General features: G+C 41.4%; 1 protein-coding gene across 3 annotated transcripts in view; it reads left to right on the top strand.

Moving 5' to 3' along the window:
- The window catches only part of pde4ba (phosphodiesterase 4B, cAMP-specific a), a 753,168-nt gene that overhangs the window by 668,456 nt on the left and 65,991 nt on the right, over positions 1–18,721 (top strand). For all 3 annotated transcript variants that reach the window (XM_041207962.1, XM_041207961.1, XM_041207963.1), the window contains one exon: positions 10,269–10,381. In XM_041207962.1, coding sequence (XP_041063896.1) covers positions 10,269–10,381 — 113 coding nt within the window. The remainder of the gene's footprint in view (positions 1–10,268; positions 10,382–18,721) is intronic.

Raw genomic sequence — 18,721 nt, forward strand, 5'->3', positions numbered from 1 at the left:
TCAAATTTGGGTAATTATATCACCAAGCTCCTCTTAAAAAAAATAAATATTGTGCCTTTATCACTTTTTCCTGTAATATAAGCGTATGGCATTTTAGTGAACTTTTCTTTCAGTAATATTGTCTCTTACAGACATTACAGCCTCTTGGGCTTCAGTCCCTACAGAGATTGCACTAATATTCACCCTATTATTGGCACCAGTCTAGATGTGGAGTAGGTGGTCACACTTACACTGGTAACCAGGTTAACTGGAAAGAAATTATATTGTCTCAGAGAGACATGGATTAAAAGAGCACACAGGTTATTGTTTTTGGACTGTCTGAAAGGAAATGAATTGGAGGCATCAATATCCAAATACTTTTTTTGACAGCAGTCTTGCACTGGGTTTACACTGAAAGAAGGATAGTTGTAAGTTGCCAAGTTAATAACAGTCTCAGTCATCAAGCTTTTTATACAGAAACTAGCACTTCATCATCCCAAACTTATTATTTGTATGTCAGCAGTCCTACAGAGAATTAAACCGGATAGAATCTGGATTGAAAAAATCAACCAAAATACAAGCAAGTGGGACAGTTTCATTGCTGCCAAGAGATAGGACAGTACGTCACAAGATCTCAGACAAAGTGATGATAAATTGCAATGTAACTATATTTTCCTACACATATTACAACATGTGCTGTGGAACAAAAACAGAAAATGCAGGAAACATCACAGGTCAATCAGTACCTGTGGATAGAACAAATAACTTAACATATCGAGCTGAATTTTCAAGGGCGTGTGGAGATGGATCTCAAGACGGGGCGGGGGTTGGGGGACCACAAATGGGAATGAAATTCCTGTCGGGCCACCCCCACAGCATGTTCCCACCTCTCTTCTGGAGGAGGTGGTGTGACAGCATGATTAGTTACATGACCATTCATGGTGGGTAGCCAATTAAGCCCATTGAAGGCTTAATTAACAGCATTCGCCTGACACCAACTGGATTTTCCAGCCAGTGTACAAGATACCAATCACAACAGGGGGCCATCCATGAAATGCAGGTGGCCCCTCAATCACCCAGCAATGCCTTCTATAATTCCTAACCACTGCCCCATACCTTGATTGCTAGAGGCCACAGCTGTGGACACAGACTATCCTGTGCGAGGGCTTCCCCTCCACAATGATGGCCAAGCATTTTGATTTCATACATTCAAAAGTCTTCAGAGGGCAACTTTCAGTCCCCTACCTGCATCAGCAGAGCCCACATCTCTTGCTGGGCTATCAGTTTTCCAGTGCAGGACAGCCTCCTATTGCCTTTCCGGGCTCGGGACCCTGTCCGCTGTCCTTAATTAGATGGGGATCCCGGATGTCACCACTTAATTGGCCACCTCCTCCAAAATCTTCCTCTGGGTCCTGCCATTGGCATTTGTGGGTTTCAAAACATGTGTTTTATCCCAAAGATGGGATCAAGATTCAGAAATGAAAATTCAGCCCATCAAGTGTAAACCACTTTGTGTTATGGATTGCCAAATAATTACATGAAAAGTTTATAAAACATATAATAATGTGGTCAACTGGTAGCACTGAACTTGAGTATTGCTGAAAAAAAGACATTGTCAAAGCTTTTCGCCTTGCACTCATCAGGTTCAAGAATGTCAACTTTCAAAAGGAACAACAGTTTATACTGCATGAGAAAAGGGGTGCTGGTTGGCAAGTCTGCACTGGTCGAGACATTGCCATGGTGATTTTGCCAGGGAGCTATTTTCCCCAATGCTTTCCTTTATTCCAAAAAGGTGCAATGTCTGGTCACATTCCTTTTGCCTGCAGAGGACAGGTCCCTGCAAATGAATATATGTAGCGTCTAGCAAACATAAGTGAGCTACATTGTGAGCCTGACTGAATAATCTTAAATTAGTTGTTAGTGTAATTCTTAGCACACTTGGGATTGTTCAGCAAGTGCTGTCCAGTCTGTCATTAGACATTATGGGCAGACACTTGCCCTTGATGGGCGGGCTCGGTGGGGGCGGTTGGGAAGATGACTGCCGCCCGCAATCGAGGCCAGAAGGCGATTTCATGCTGGCGGGCCAATTAAAGCCCGCCCAGCGTAAAATGTGAGCGGCAGCGCTAAGCGCTGCCTGTGCAGGCAGGGGGAGGAGGGTGAGCGAGGTGAGGTTCAGATTGTGCCTCAGGGAGATGAAGAGATTTTTTTTTAAAAGGAAGAAATTAAAAATGCCTCTGTCACATGATCAGGGACGTGTTATTAATTAAATTTTAAAAATGTTATTTTATTTTTGTTTGCTTTCAGAAACCTCATCCCACCCATGGATGAGGTTTCCTAAGAAGTGAAAAGGCCGCTTGGCCTTTTTGTCTGTCTGCCAAAGCTGGACAAACAGCAAAAAATGTCAGTCAATTGATACTTTAATGGCCTTAACTGGACTTTTATTTGTTGGCGGGTGCGCTGCCAATTCTCACACACATCCGCCAACCAAAATATCACGCGACTGCGCTTTGATATAGGGACACTTGCCTGACGTCAGCACGCGCCATCTTACGCTCGAGTGGGTTGGGCGCTCGCCCACCCACCAAGCTAAAAATTTTGCCCTATGTTCTGAGTTTTGCAAGCATGGGTTGTTTAAGTACAGTTAGTACTCAACCTATTTTGAACAGCCGAAGGGATGCGCTATTGTTTTATTATTCATTCATGAGATGTGGGCTTCGCTGGCTGGGCCAGCATTTATTGCCCATCCTTAGCTACCCTTGAAAAGGTGGTAGTGAGTTGCCTTCTTGAACCGCTGCAGTCCATGTGGCGTGGGTATACAGTGCTGTTAGGGAGGGAGTTCCAGGATTTTGACCCAGTGACAGTGAAGGAATGGCAATATATTTCCAAGTCAGGATGGTGAGTGACTTGGACAGGAGCTTCTAGGTGGTGGTGTTCCCATCTATCTGCTGCCCTTGTCCTTCTAGATGGTAGTGGTTGTGGGTATGGAAGGTGCTGTCGAAGGAGCCTTGGTGAATTGCTGCAGTGCATCTTGTAGATGGTACACACTGCTGTTACTGTGTGTCGGTGGCAGAGGGAGTGAATGTTTGTGGATGTGATGCCAATCAAGCAGGCTGCTTCGTCCTGGATGGTGTCAAACTTCTTGAGTGTTGTGGGAGCTGCACTCATCCAGGAGTATTCCATCACACTGCTGACTTATGTCTTGTAGATGGTGAACAAGCTTTGGAGACTTGTCGCACTATTCCTAGCCTCTGATCTGCTCTTGTAGCTACAGTACTTATATGGCTAGTCCAGTTCAGTTTCTGGTCATTGATAATCCCCAGGATGTTGATAGTGGGGGATCCAGCGATGGTAATGCCATTGAACATCAAGGGGCGATGGTTAGATTCTCCCTTGTTGGAGATGGTCATTGCCTGACACTTGTGTGGTGTGAGTGTTACTTGCCACTTGTCAGCCCAAGCCTGGATATTGTCCAAGTCTTGCTGCATTTGGACACAGGCTGCTTCAGTATCTGAGGAGTTTCAAATGGTGCTGAACATTGTGCAATCATCAGCGAACATCACCATTTCTGACCTAATGGTGGAAGGAAGTCACTGATGAAGCAAATGAAGATGGTTGGGTCAAGGACAGTACCCTGAGGAACTTCTGCAGTGATGTCCTGGAGCTGAGATGACTGACCTCCAACAACTACAACCATCTTCCTTTGTGCTAGGTATGACTCCAACCAGCGGAGAGTTTTCCCTCTGATTCCCATTGATTCCAGTTTTGCTAGGGCTCCTTGATGCCACACTCAGGCAAATGTGGCCTTGATGTCAAGGGCAGTAACTCTCACCTCACCTTGGGAATTCAGCTGTTTTGTCCATGTTTGAACCAAGGCTGTAATGAGATCAGGAGCTGAGTGGTCCTGGTGGAACCCAAACTGGGCATCAGTGAGCAGGTTATTGCTAAGCTAGTGCCGCTTGATAGCATTGTTGATGACCCCTTCCATTACTTTACTGATGATGGAGAGTAGACTGATGGGGCAGTAATTGGCCGGGTTGGATTTGTCCTGCTTTTTGTGTACAGGACATACCTGAGCAATTTTCCACATAGCTAGATAGATGCCAGTTATAGCTGTACTGGAACAGCTTAGCTAGGGGCGCGGCAAGTTCTGGAGCACAAGTCTTCCGTACTATTGCCGGAATATTGTCAGGGCCCATATCCTTTGCAGTATCCAGTACCTTCAGCCGTTTCTTGATATCATGTGGAGTGAATTGAATTGGCTGAAGACTAGCATCTGTGTGATGCTGGGGACCTGCGCAGGAGGCTGAGACGGATAATCCACTTGGCACTTCTGGCTGAAGATTGTAGCAAATGCTTCATCCTTATCTTTTGCACTGATGTGTTGGGCTCCTCCATTATCGAGGATGGGGATATTTGTGGCGCCTCCTCCTCCAGTGAGTTGTTTAATTGTCCACCACCATTCACGACTAGATGTGGCAGGACTACAGAGCTCAGAGCTGATCCGTTGGTTGTGGGATCGCTTAGCCCTGTCAATCACTTTCTGCTTATGCTGTTTGGCACGCAAGTAGTCCTGTGTTATAGCTTCACCAGGTTGACACCTCATTTTTAGGTATGTCTGGTGCTGCTCCTGGCATGCCCTCCTGCACTCTTCATTGAACCAGGGTTGATCCCCTGGCTTGATGGTAATGGCGGAATGGGGGATATGCTGGGCCATGAGTTACAAATTGTGTTAATGTTTCGAGTCCATATGATTCTTCTTCAGAGCGAAAGAAAAGTAAAAATGTGATGAAATGTATACTGTTTAAGGGGGGTGGAGCAGATGAAGCTGGAAAGAAGGGCAGCGATAGGTGGAGGCAAAGGAAAGATTGACAAAGATGTCACGATGAAAAGGACAAAGGAATGTTAATGATAATGGTACCGGCTAAAGGAGGTGCTGATGGTGGCATTAAGGTCAGAAAGCAGAATGTGGTAATAGCAGGGCAAAGATATCAGCGTGAAATGGCTAGCTTTACCTATTACTCAAATTTTTGAGGTACTTTACCCTTGTAGGGTCATTTGAGTTATACGGGCCACTTTTCAGGTGTGAAAGTGGCAAACGTAGGCCGATTCGTGAGCATGCGTGATACACAGTGAGAAGTGATCGGATCAAGGTAGCCAATATCCAGTAGGATAGCTTTGATACAGCCTATTTTGGCATCATGCTTGCATAGTGGGCAAATGATTCAGGCCCTTTATACAAGATTGCCGATAAGGCCAATCTTGTAGCATCTGGAGCTGTAGCAACTCCAACATGCATTTTAACCAGTATACAGTAGTAGAGAAACTATTAGCAGATTCCTCAGCTATTATATCATGGAAAGGGAGATCATTAAACTATTCAATTTCAAAGGTGGATTTGAGCACAGTATGGAGCCCATTAAAATGTGTAAGGAGATTCTTATATGCAACTGCAGATTCAAATATAGAAAACGTGTCATCTATGTATCGGAAATATGGAAGGCATTAGAGGTCATTACATTGAAAACGCTTTTCTCATGGAAACGCTGTAATTGTTAGCAAGAGCTGGCCCTGGAGGAGAACACATGCGGAATTCAACTGGGCAAGCTGAAGTTTGTAACTTCAGTGAATACAGATTTAGAACATGACGACGCGTCTAGGTTGCCATGATATGGTGACACTGCGCAAATGTCTATGATTTCCTTAAGCAGCACATTAGTGAATGGGCTCACAATGTCGAATGAGCACAAAGACACAGTATTACTGTCGATATGTGGGTCCTGTATAGTCTTCGCGAAAGTAAAGGAATCCTTCACATATATGTGAAATATTTGTAGCAACTCGTTCAACCATTTGGCCAATTCATGTTGTGCAGAGCCAGTATAGGTAAGATAGGACAAAATAATGGAACCTCAATTTTATTTGTCTTTGGCAGCCCATATGTACGTTGACCTAGTGAACCATGAGGACGAATCCTATCATGTATACCACAAGGCAGTTTGTTACTCTTACATTAGTCTAACAGATGTTTCTGTAACTTGCCTTCGAGCAGGTCGTGCTTGGTGACGGATCCAATGGATATGAATTTGGATCCATCATTAAGAATGGTGTGCATTTTGTCAATATTGTCACTGTTGTTAAGGATGATTATTCCAGTTCCTTTGTCCGTTTTGCAAATATCTGTGCCTGGATTGGCCTTGAGGTCTTGCAGCGCTACCAAACATTCACACTGCACGTGCAAACCGGAGAAGTCTTTGAGTATCTCACAATATGCACATGCTAGACCATCCAAGTGCACTTTCAAGGACTCAGCGTTTTCATTGGACACTGTGGCGAGATAGCTGAGAATAGAGGAGTTCAATCTCCTCAAATATCTCTTCTTCCCAGTTCATGTGGGATGTAGGAACATCAAAATTGAAGCCATGCACGAGGACAAACTTTGCTTTCGGAGAGTAAATGATCAGACATATTCATTACGTGTTTGGCGGCATCAGTAATTTCACTGCCGAAATGCTTTTGCTTGAATGAGTTTACAGTGCAGGCATATTTTAAGTGGGTATTGCTCATGGTGCAGTCATCTGTTGAGGAAATACAGCAGCACAAATGGATCAAATCGAAAAATGAAATAAATTTACGCACCTTAGACCAAACGCATCCTAGGGCACAGTGTAGGTTAGTAATCCTACAACCAATTTGTTCAAACTTATCCTGCTTGAGCACTCGCTCGATCGTGGGGCTATGTCTCACTGTAGCATTATCAATACACTTTGAAATGAACACTGGAAAAACACTGGATCTAATACACTCACATTAAATAGATAACATCAAATAGCATATCCCTTCAGCTGTTCGCAATAAGCAGAGTGCTGACTGTACTTATTTAACCTGTGCTTTCAAAACTCAGAACATAATGTCGAACATTTGATATGATTCCTCGATTGGAAAGCACTTGCTGAACAATCCCAAGTGTGCTAAAAATTACACTAACGATCACTTTAAGATTATCAGTCAGGCTCACAATGTAGCTCACTTATGCTTTCTAGAAGCTACATATATTCATATGCAGGGGGCTGTCCTCTGCAGCCAAAAAGAATATGTACAGACATTGTACCTTTTTCGAATAAACAAAGGCATGGGGGACAACAGCTCCTTGGTGCATTCACCATGGCAATGCCTTGACTAATTGGAGCCAACTTGCCAACCAATCAGTACCCCTTTTCTCATGCAGTATAAATTGTTGTTCCCTTTGAACTTTTGCATTCTTGCACCTGTCCTGATGAGTGCAAGATGAAAAGCTTCCACAGTATTTTTTTTCAGCAATACTTAACAATTTCACATAAGAACATAATAAATAGGAGCAAGACTAGGCCATTTGGCCCCTTGAGCTTCCTTGGCCATTCAATAAGATCAAGGCTGAACTGATTTTAGTCTTAACTCCACTTCCATTATTCAAATATTAACTAAGAGGCAAATGGTACATCAAATATAAACAAAGCTAAATTTTGTTAGCTTTACACTACACCTTGGGCATACATGTAGTATCAAAGAGCAGTCTAAAAGCTTCTCACAGGTCTCCAACTGAGCTCAATCAGTCCCCAACTCGCCAAGTCAAATCATCCCATGTTCACCGACAACCACTCCACTCCGACTCTTCAGATATGATTATCACCACCAATGCACACCTCGACGCATTCCCTTTTCCCTCAATTCATAACAATCCTGACAACCCAGAATTCCACAGATTACTGCATCTAGTCCCTTTAAATGGTTTAGTCAGCTCAGATAAAATTGTACTTTTGCCCCATATTGAGTTTTATTTCTACTCCCCATTATTTCCTACAGAACAGAGAAGACTTGTTCCGGGAAGAGTTCCAGTTCTCTTCTCCCTGCTTCTCAGAATAAGTTTTCCCTCTGCTTTGTGAGCTTCTGTGCAAGGTGCTAGAAACTGCAACACAACATCTCAATGGGTTTCTACTTGACTTTCTATCCCTTCTCAAGTCTCACCCATGGTAACGTGAAGTGACATGGGCACTTCTCCAAACTGAGATGTTTACCAGGAATTTACCACCCGCTTTCAGAACTATATGTTTTACTTTTGAGTTGAAGGGACGTTTTAAAACATAATCATCTGGTAAGGCTCAGCGTTCATGACAATTTAGTCATCCTTCACTGATTTCTAAAATGTTCCCAATCTTCTGGCCTACCATTAAATCTTCACAGCATTGTATGCCCTTTCTTTCAATTTGATACTATCCTTAACTTTCTTAGTTAGCCATGAATATTGCATCCTTCTCATAGAGTCTTCTTTCTCAATGGAATATATCTTTGTAAAGAGTTATGAAATATCTCTAAGTATCTGCCACTGCTTCTCTACCATTTTATCTTTTAACTTCTTTTCCCAGTCCACTTTAGCCAACTCTGTCCTTATACCTTTGTAATTGCCTTGTCAATGTTGGAACACTTGCTTTTCCTTATATATATTAATGACCTAGACCTTAGTGTACAGGGCACTATTTCAAAATTTGTAGATGATGCAAAACTTGGAAACATTATGAACTGTGAGGAGGATATGTAGAAAGTCAAAAGGATGTAGACAAGTTGGTGGAATGAAGGAGTTCAATGCGGAAAAATGCAAAGTAATTCATTTTGGTAGGAAGGACATGGAGAAACAATATAAAATAAAGGATACAGCTCTAAAGGGGGTGTAGAAGCAGAGGGACCTGGGTGTATATGTGCACAAGTCATTGAAGGTGGCAGGATAGGGTGAGAGAACAGTTTTTTAAAAAGCACACAGTATCCTAGGCTTTATTAATAGAGACATAGAGAATAAGAACAAGGGGGTTATATTGAACTTAAGACACTAGTTCGGCTTCAGTTGGAGTATCTTGTCCAACTCTGGTTGCCGCACTTTAGTGGAGGCATTGGAGAGAGTGCAGAAAAGATTCCCAAGAATGGTTTCAGGGAAAAAGAACTTCAGTTACGAAGATAGATTGGAGAAGATGGGACTGTTTTCATTGAAGGAAAGAAGGCTGACAGGTTGGAGAAGATGGGACTGTTTTCATTGAAGGAAAGAAGGCTGAAAGGTATTTGATAGAGATATTCAAAATCATGAGGGGTCTGGACAGAGTAGATAGGGAGAACCTGTTCCCGCTCTTGAATGGATCGAAAATGAGATGGCACCAATTTTAAGGCAATTTGCAAAAGAAGCAAAAGCAATATGAGGAAAAACATTTTTATCACACAAGTGATTAGGGTCTAGAATGCACTGCCTGAGAGTGTGGTGGAAGCAGGTTCACTTGAAGCATTCAACAGGGAATTAGACTTATCTGAAAAGGAAGAATGTGTAGGGTTACGGGGAGAAGGCAGGAAATGGTACTATGTAAATTGCTCATTCGGAGAGCCAGTGCAGACACAATGGGCCAAATGGCCTCCTTCTGCACCGTAACAATTCCATGATCTTTATTCCTAGAATATATTACCCTAATCCGAGAATTACTTGTGATTTTGCAATGCATTGTTGACTAGTTTACTGGATTGGTGTATTTTGGGAGGAAAGTCCAGTCCAGGGTTTCTATGTGTTTTTGGCTAGGCTCAGAAACTTTTTGGCATTTCACGAGAAACAAAGTTACTCCGGTCAGCCAAACTTCGTATGACTACAAACTCATCAGAGAAATACTTTATTTGGCACTCGGTGAGAAGAGGGGACTCCCTTGTGTGAGCTTATCTGAGGATTGTATGATTCTAAATATTAACTTGTGGAAAGTCCGTCACGCAACAAGTGCCCAGCAAATATCAAGCTGATTTGGTGACTCTTAAATGCGTTTTTCCTACCTTTGTTAGATCTCTTCAGTCGACTTTTTTCTAAGCAGTAATATATCGAAGTGCAACTGACTTACTTCGAAGAGTAATTACACATAACGAAAATTGCAAGTCATAGTTTCGCTCCGAAAGTAAACAGCGTTCTGATTAATTTTATGTTGTAAATGTGACGTCTTAGTTGGGAAATCATTGCTCTGAGCAAAGCAAGCAATCTGCAATTCTCGTAGTGTCACTCATGGCCGCCTTGGCACCTCCAGAAGATTTTTTGTTGATGAATTACTGACATCCTGAATCTGATGACAACGAACACGGACAGCAATAGCAGCACCGTATCGCCTTCTGTAACCAAAGGGAAAGCCAGAGACGCATGATGAAGGAACATTGTGGTCTGACTTTGGGCTGCTCAAGTAATACTGATATGGACACTGTGCAGGAGTTGAACCCTGATTACATGCCTATGTGCTTGTTTACAGAAGAATCCTATCAAAAGTTAGCCATGGAGACTCTGGAAGAATTAGATTGGTGTTTGGATCAACTTGAGACAATACAAACCTACCGGTCAGTCAGCGAGATGGCTTCCAATAAGGTAAGAAATTATTTATTTTTATATGTTCACGCTTGAGAAATAAAATAATGCAAAATCGCTAAACTGCAATTTGTTCTCGATAGTAAAATGTAGTGAAAATTCTTTGGCATATTATGGCCTATTTGGTTTATATTTTAAAAACAAAAAACAGCGGATGCTGGAAATCCAAAACAAAAACAGAATTACCTGGAAAAACTCAGCGGGTCTGGCAGCATCGGCGGAGAAGAGAAGGGACTTTCTTCTCCGCCAATGCTGCCAGACCTGCTGAGTTTTTCCAGGTAATTCTGTTTTTGTTTTGGTTTATATTTTGTCTACTTTGAAGATTTTATTTAAAACTCTTCTTGTGAAACTAAAGCCAAATCAAAAAAATGCACACCTATTTTCTGGGCATTTTGAGGCATTGACCTACTAGTGTTCCTAAATTTTTTTATATTACCAATTTTACCCTTCATTATTAATACTTCAATTCTTTAATATAATGCTTTTAATCAAATCATACTTTAGGAACAATTAAGAGAACAATTATATGTCAAAGAATGACTGTGTACACAATTAAGTAGATATTTTGAATAGTCTTAATATATTAGATCGAATTACATTGCAGGGTAAACTGCACTTGATGTTTTTGATTCTTTCATGGGGTGTAAGACTTTCTGGCAAAGCCTCATTTGTTGCCCATCATTAATTGCCCTTGAGATGGTGGTGGTGAGCTGATTTCTTAAACTGCTGCAGTCCATCTAGTGTAGGTACATCTACAGTGTTGATAGGAAGGGAGTTACAGGATTTTGACCCAGCGGCAATGAAGAAACGACGACATAGTTCCAAGTCAAGATGATGTGTGGCTTGGAAGGGAATTTTCAGGTGATGGTGTCCCCATGTATTTGCTGCCCTTGTTCTTATAGGTGGGTCATGGGTTTGAAATGTGCTGTCGAAGCAGGTTTTGCAAGTTGCTGCAGTGCATCTTGCATAGGGTCCGCACTGCTGCCATGGTATGTCGATTGTGGAGAGAGTGAATGTTTAAGATGGTGTATAGGGTGCCAATCAATCAGGCTGCTTCATCCTCAATGGTGTTGACTTTCTTGCTTTATATGCTTTGACAACAGTTTAAAGTCTTTGTGTTTTTACCAGCTGGGCAACTTCAGTTGTTATTGTGTTGTACAAAAAGTATCTTTGGAGAATTTGCCCAGATTGACTGTTTGATTCTGATCTCACATATTTAACTCAAGTTAGAACAGTGCAAAATTATGCTTCACTCACAACCTCTGAAAACTTTGCCTATTTAACCAATATGGTTTTTTTAAACATTCAGTGCAAAGTATCCTGTGACTGAGCAAAATTATTGAATTAGGGGATTGCTTATGCAGTGAAAGTAGGAACAAGATTGAGATTACCGAAATCAATTTTATGTAGGACTATTTTCGTGAGGAGATGGAGGACCCTTTCATTTAAATCATTGTGGACTGAATCTGAATCTATGACCCAGATATGAAAGCTCTAGCACAATGCTCCATTCTGTCCATTTCAGACCTTAGATCTTATCACATCCAATTTTTTCAATTTAAACATTTATGTTGCTCCACTGTTCTTAATAATTGAAAGTGGAAGTATGTGCACACTTATTGGGACTTATGAAACAGCTGGCAGTGGGAGCAAAATCTTGGGAAATGGTAGCAATATATTTGAGGTACCGTTGGAGGGATTAAGGCTGCTTAAAAGTGGTAGTTGCTGCATCCATTTTCAGAGTTAATTCCTCCACCAATGGCCATATACATAATCATGTGAGCAAAGGCTTCTATGATTTTTTTAAGTACTAGCGCACTAAGCTACTCCACTGTAGTACAGTTTTGTATTCACTGTGCAGACGTTTCCCAGCTGCATAATGCATTTAAGACACCTGAGTATGTGGCAACAAGCACATGTGCAGTTTATTTTGTGTTGCAGCTGTTCCACTAACATCCAGCCTAAAATGTGAAGAAAACAGATTCTTGAGCACAAGGAATGAAAACAGAATGATTTCTAATTGAACTTTTCCTGATCATGTAGTATAAATGCACCATAGGAGACTTGTGAATAAATATAGCTACTTCTATGTGTCATTTTGAATTGTTGGCCCTTCAATTCATTATCAAGCAACAAATCCGGATTAATAGTTAAGGTTGCAGAGACCGTTTAACTGAAAGCAAAAGGTTGTAGAAAAGCAGATGAAATGCTAATACGGATTAATTTGATAAAAAGCGCAGCAGTTATACACATATCACAATATCCATGGCTATTTACATCTAGGATATATGATCAAGGGTTTAGAAGATGTAGTTTAGAATATTAGAATGTAAGGAACCAAAGCAAGAGTAGGTTATACGGTCCTTTGAACTTGCCCCATCATTCAATAAGATCATGGCTGAACTTTTACATTAACCCTGTTTTTCTGTCCTATTCTCATATCCCTTGATCTCTGGGGTAGAGGATCCCAAAGGTTCACAATGCTTTGAATGAAGAAATTTCTCCTCATCTCAAAAGGCCAACCCCTTATTCCTAAGATTAGACTTTCCAGTCAAGGAAGGTCATCTCATTGCTTGCTGTGTCTGCATGTTAACCTTCTGTGATTCAAATATAAGGACACCCAAATCCCTATGAATTTCAACATTCAGGTAGGCTCTGACCTTTTAAAAACCATTTTTTTCCATTCTTCCTGCCAAACTTTCACACTTGCGCCCCCTCCCCATTATACCCTATTTATACTCCATTATAATGGTAAGAGGGCATCAGCAACCAAAGCCACAGCAGAGAATAATAGTGTGAAGTTAAAATTAAAGGTGTTATATCTGAATCCACTAAACATTCATAACCAGATAGATGAGTTAATGGTACAAATAAAAATAAATGGATTTGATTTTGCAGCTATTACTGAGAATAGGATTGCAGCTTTCCCAAGGTTGCAAAATAAATATTTGAGGGTATTTGACTTTTAGGAAAGATAGGCAAAATTGAAAAGGAGGTAGGTAATAAAGAATGAGATAAAAGCAGTAGCGAGAAAAGATCATAGCCCAGAAAATCAGAATATAGAATTAATACGGGTGGAGCTAAGAAATAACAAAGGAGAGAAAACACTGATGCAGTTTGTGAGGCCCCAGCAGTAACTATAGTATTAGATAAATCAGGATATTTACTTCCAAACTTCCGTCACTGTGCAACCATGTCTCAATAATGACTGCGAGATCAAACCCATTTATCTTTATTTATGCTATCAATTCATTTATCCCATTACAAATGTTTTTGTGTATTCATACATATAGCATCTTAACTTTTTACTGTGTTTCACTTATGTGGCCATAATTGCTAACGTTGTATTACCATTGTTAATCTCAGAATACCTTTCTGATACAATCTACTTGATTTTACCCAGATGGCTACTCTGCTCCACAACTTGACTTCTCTTCTATCTTATAGATTCTTCCTTGCATGAACCCATTCCTCCTTAATGGTCTATAGTCCTATTTACCACCCTGGTTATCCAGATCACAAGGATACTGGTTTAAGCCAGTTTAAGTGAAGTCCATCCCAACAGAGCAAGTCCTTTTAATGTAAGCATCCCATGAATTGAAACCCCTGCCTGCCACTCCCCTCTTCTCAGCAATGCATTTAAACTTCTAATCTGTTTATCCCTATTCCAAATTGTACATAGCTCATTATTATTCCAGAGATTTGACATTCTGCTTTTTACTTTGTACCCTCGCTCTTCAAACCCACTCAGCAGAACCTCATTCCTAGTTCTACTTATGTCATTAATTCCTCCATGAACTGCAACAACAGGACCTTTTCCACCCTTCTCTAGATTCAAAGAGACATGCTTAACCTTGACACCGGGCAGGCAACACAGCTTTCAGAACTCCGTGTCATGGAACAGTGTCTGCCTCACTTGGCTACACTGTTTACCACAACTATACATTCCCTTTTGCCCATGGCCAATTTTCCCATCCACCCTATAATCTTTGTTCTAATCCACACTGGTAGGAAGTATGTATTTTGGACAACGGCAAAGCCTGAGGCTCCAACACAACTACAGTGACGTCTCCTTACCTAATTGAGTCGCAGACACATCCTCCCGTCCCTGACCACTAAATTTAAAACATATTGTTATAACCCACCTCCAGGATTTCCCACAGTACCTTGGTGACACTACCACCTGGTGGATCACTGTCCACACCTCAGTTTCAGGCCTGTGAGGGGTTCTCCATTTCTTCATCAGCACTTCATTTTTAAAGAAGCATTCAGTGACTGCTTCTGTCGGCCTCATTGTGAGCAGTCTGAGCTAATGCTTTTAACTGTGGGTCAACTTGCTGGGCCATTACCAAGGAAGATTTATTTATCACCTCCTTAGGGTCTTCTGGACTCCCAAAAAAGGTTTCAGATAACCAGACCAGAGGGTCTTTTGCCTGCAGTGCCTCTTCAACTTCCTCTGTTGGAGCTTGTTGGGCTATAGACAAATGTGGCCACCCTTCCTTCGGATACAAAATCCCAGTAACCCTCAAGGATTCATTTAACCTCATCCACATTCTCAGGAGTGCCTCTGCAAGGATTCACAGCTGCTGTCAGAGCCATATCCCGGTCTGCCATGCTCTCTGACTGATTCCCATTCTCTGCACGGGGTGTAGGTGCCCCGATAAATCCCATTGGTTTTTCCCGTAGCCTCCAGCAGTTGGCCCAGATGCACCCTACCTTCCAAGAGTTAAAACACACAGGCTTCTTTTCATTTCAGCACCACACTTTCTATCCTGAGGAGGACCCACAAATTTCCCCCTCTCTCACGGGTGCTCAGTTTCCTATCACTTTCCCCGCCCCTTCTATCCTTCCCAGTTTGTTGGGGGTGACTAGGGGAGGGTCTCTTCTGGAACGGGGGTTTGTGGATTAACCCATAATTGTCAGCCAACGTGACTGCCTGCTTGGCCCCTGTGACCAGCTGCTCCTCTAGGTGCGTTCTTATTGGAAAGGGTAGGGAGTTTTTAAGTTCCTCAAGGAGAATTATTTCATGGAGGTTTCCATAAGTGGCTTCTGTTTTAAGTGCCCACACCCAATGGTCAAAAGCAAGTTGCTTAAGCCATTCAAATTCCAGGTACATCTGGTCAGTCTATTTCCTGAGGGTGTGGAATTTCTGACAGTACGCCTCTGACGCTAACTGGGTACACAGTTAATATAGCCCTCCAATTTGTTATGGCTGCCCCCCCAGGTGAGGTTCCTCAAAGTTGTTGATCCATGCGAGATCTCTTAATTTGTCACCGTCTGGCTGGGAAACCCCCAAACCCAGTTGAGAAGGTATGAACTGGCTCCCTGTCTTTGTTCAGCTCAGCAACCCCCACCCAACAAGATTTAGTCTAAAAAGGATCCCTTTTACAGATACCTTTTTCCCAGACCCAATTGTTCTGGTTTTGAAGGAGTTAATTTGATCAGACTTTCTTGAGTTAAAGGTAAGGGTAAGTTTATTAATTACTAAAGGCAAGAAGGGATAAAACACATGCTTATACGGTCACAAAGGTTAAAAGTAAGAACTTAGCTTGAAGTAAGTGAATGTATATATTTATTAAAAGCCGATACAGAACAGTCCTTGACTTGTGGGAGTAGATGATTGAGCATTGCGATTTGAAATTCCAGTAGAATTGACTTAGGTAGGTGTTTCAAGGTTTCAGTAGTATTGACTTGGGTAGTTTTGAGGTTCTAGTTATGTTGACTTCAGTGGAGAGGGAGAGAGATTGGGATACCTGCAAAATGGCTATTTGCAGGGGTACTGGATGTGGCTATTACTTCTGAGTCAAACTTCCAGCACATGCTCTCTCAGAACATCCACCAATAGACTCTCAGAACATCCACCAACAGACAGACACCCAGGCAGCTTTTCAGCTCACTTTTAATCCCTTATTTGTATACACCAAGTGGGAAGCAAATTCACAAATCTGTCTGGGCATTTCTCACAGGATTCCTTAACGAGATGATACTTATCCCCCATATGTCCCATTGTCTTGACCGGAAGGAGCAATTAGTTTCTGAACATCTTTAGAAGTACTTTGTCTGGCAACAGGATGGGGCTCCATTACCTCTTAGGGAGTCGCCCTGCAGCATTCCAGCCAGTGGTTTGTGTGCGTTTTTTACAAATTCAGGTCTTATTTTTAAAGTCCAATATTTCCGGATGCAATTCAGTGTTTTTTTCCTTCGTTATCATGAAAGTATCTAACACAATGGATGTGATTACCTCTTGGGTCGAAATGTCAAAGCATCTCTTTTCCTCCCTGATGCATTGCAATCGCTACACTTTAGCTTGCAGCTTAACAACTCTGAACTGAAGTTCTTCGAGCTACAGATACTTCCTTTTTTATTTGCTCACAGGATGTGGACATCGCTAGCTAGGCCAGCATTTATTGCCCATCACTAATTACCCTTGAGAATGTGGAGGTGAGCTGCCTTCTTGAACCGCTGCAGTCCACTTGGTGTAGCTGCACCAATAGCGCTGTTAGCAAAGGAGTTCCAGGATTTTGACCCAGATGTGGCTGCCTGGTACCATGCTGCTCTCCACAAACTCCCAGATGATGCAGATAGGGCACGCCTCCCTCGCTGGCATCTTTATCTAAATTTATATATTTAATTAACCAAAGTTTTATGTAATTAATTCACTTGGTCATTCAGCAAGTAGATTGACCAAATTTTAGTATATTATATGGTGCATCGAAGTGAGCTGGAAATTTTGGATGCTTTAGAATTCTGTGATAAAATTGACCATGATGTGTAAAGGTACAGCAGTGTGGAACTTTTTTTTTAACTGAATTGGAGGTTTTATGCACCTGACCTTTGGCTAGAAAAGAAATGTTTCCTTTTGTTTTCAAGTTGAATGTGGTCCACTTTTCTTGGCTTGAACATTATCCGTTCAGAAAATATAAAGTTTGACGAAATTGCGTGGGGGCCATAAAGGGAAGGGACGATATAATGGTGTATGTCATAATGAAAAATTATTTCACAAACGTTTTTTTGTTTGCCCACGAGCGCCCAAAATGTAATGATATTCATTTTACCAGTATGGTTCACTACATCACCTAGATAACAATAATGCATGCCTCTTGTCTCTCCCCACATGATAAAAAAAAAGTTTCCCAACAATTTTTTAGATGTAAAGGTACTACCTTTAAAGTTTTAACTCAGGTTAGAGTCATACAGTTTGGGTGGAAAATCAGAATAATATTTCGCTGTGGTTAAAATAAAGGTTAAAGGCAGCCATGACTCTGTTTTCAAAAACAGGATGCTTGGATTCCTGATAACTATGAAAGGAAGACCAGTCAGTGGAACAATGTGGGGTGGAAAATGCAGTCCAAATGTGAGCACGTCGGTTGCAATTACACAAACACTGAGTGTTCCTCTGACCAGACCATTACTGAGTTCCTGACTGTGTCATTGAAGCCGAAAGACGTCATTGCAAACTGATAGTATACACCGTGCATCTGTTTAAAGGGTGACTCGCATTTCCTGCATCATTCCTGGCTACTTAGCAGAATTGCAAAAACACTAAGATATCAGGAATGTAGGCGTGTACAACTACTAATCTCTGAATTCAAAATATTGAATACAGATAATCAACTAAATACAGCTATTGTTGCCCGTATAAAATGAGATTGATGATCAGCTGTAAGTTCAAATATCCAGCTACTGACACCCAGCACTATTAGTATGAGCTGCTTGTTTTAATACTTCTTTGTGTGGGAAATGAGAACTCCCAGAAAAGTTGACCCTCATTTTCACCACAACATATAACATATATATTCCCTGGTGTTTTTGTTTACCAAACATTCTTTGTGTTCGACAGGATGACTTTATGATGCATTTCCCCTTCTTTATGGCATCTATTTAGTCAGTTACATCACACTATATTTAAGCATTTACATTGTTGCACATAGGGTCATCAGAAAGTATATACAGTATTATGTTGGATTTAAAGAGACAAGCCTCATGACAAGGTATCCCAGTGGCTCAATCGACCTACAACTAACAAAACACTCATTGATATCAATGGCAGGAAATACTCCAAGATAATTCAGTGCAGGTATCAGCAAGATGGACTTTAACACTCAAATTACAATTCTAGAGTGAAGTTATACTTTTTCAGTACATAGTGAAATATTCACAAAAACTTCTTTTTGTCTGAAGTTTGTGCTAGACCTAGAATTTGTGCATTGGGGAATGGAATGCTTTCCGTTGTAGGCATCCACTTTTAGTGCCAAGTCCTTTCAAGTCAGATATGGTTAGAAACAGAACTAAATCTTAGCAGACACATATGCACCAGTGTGGCAATTTTCCATTTTCGCA

This window comes from Carcharodon carcharias, chromosome 16 (genome assembly GCF_017639515.1).
Source record: "Carcharodon carcharias isolate sCarCar2 chromosome 16, sCarCar2.pri, whole genome shotgun sequence".
Classification (NCBI taxonomy): domain Eukaryota; kingdom Metazoa; phylum Chordata; class Chondrichthyes; order Lamniformes; family Lamnidae; genus Carcharodon; species Carcharodon carcharias.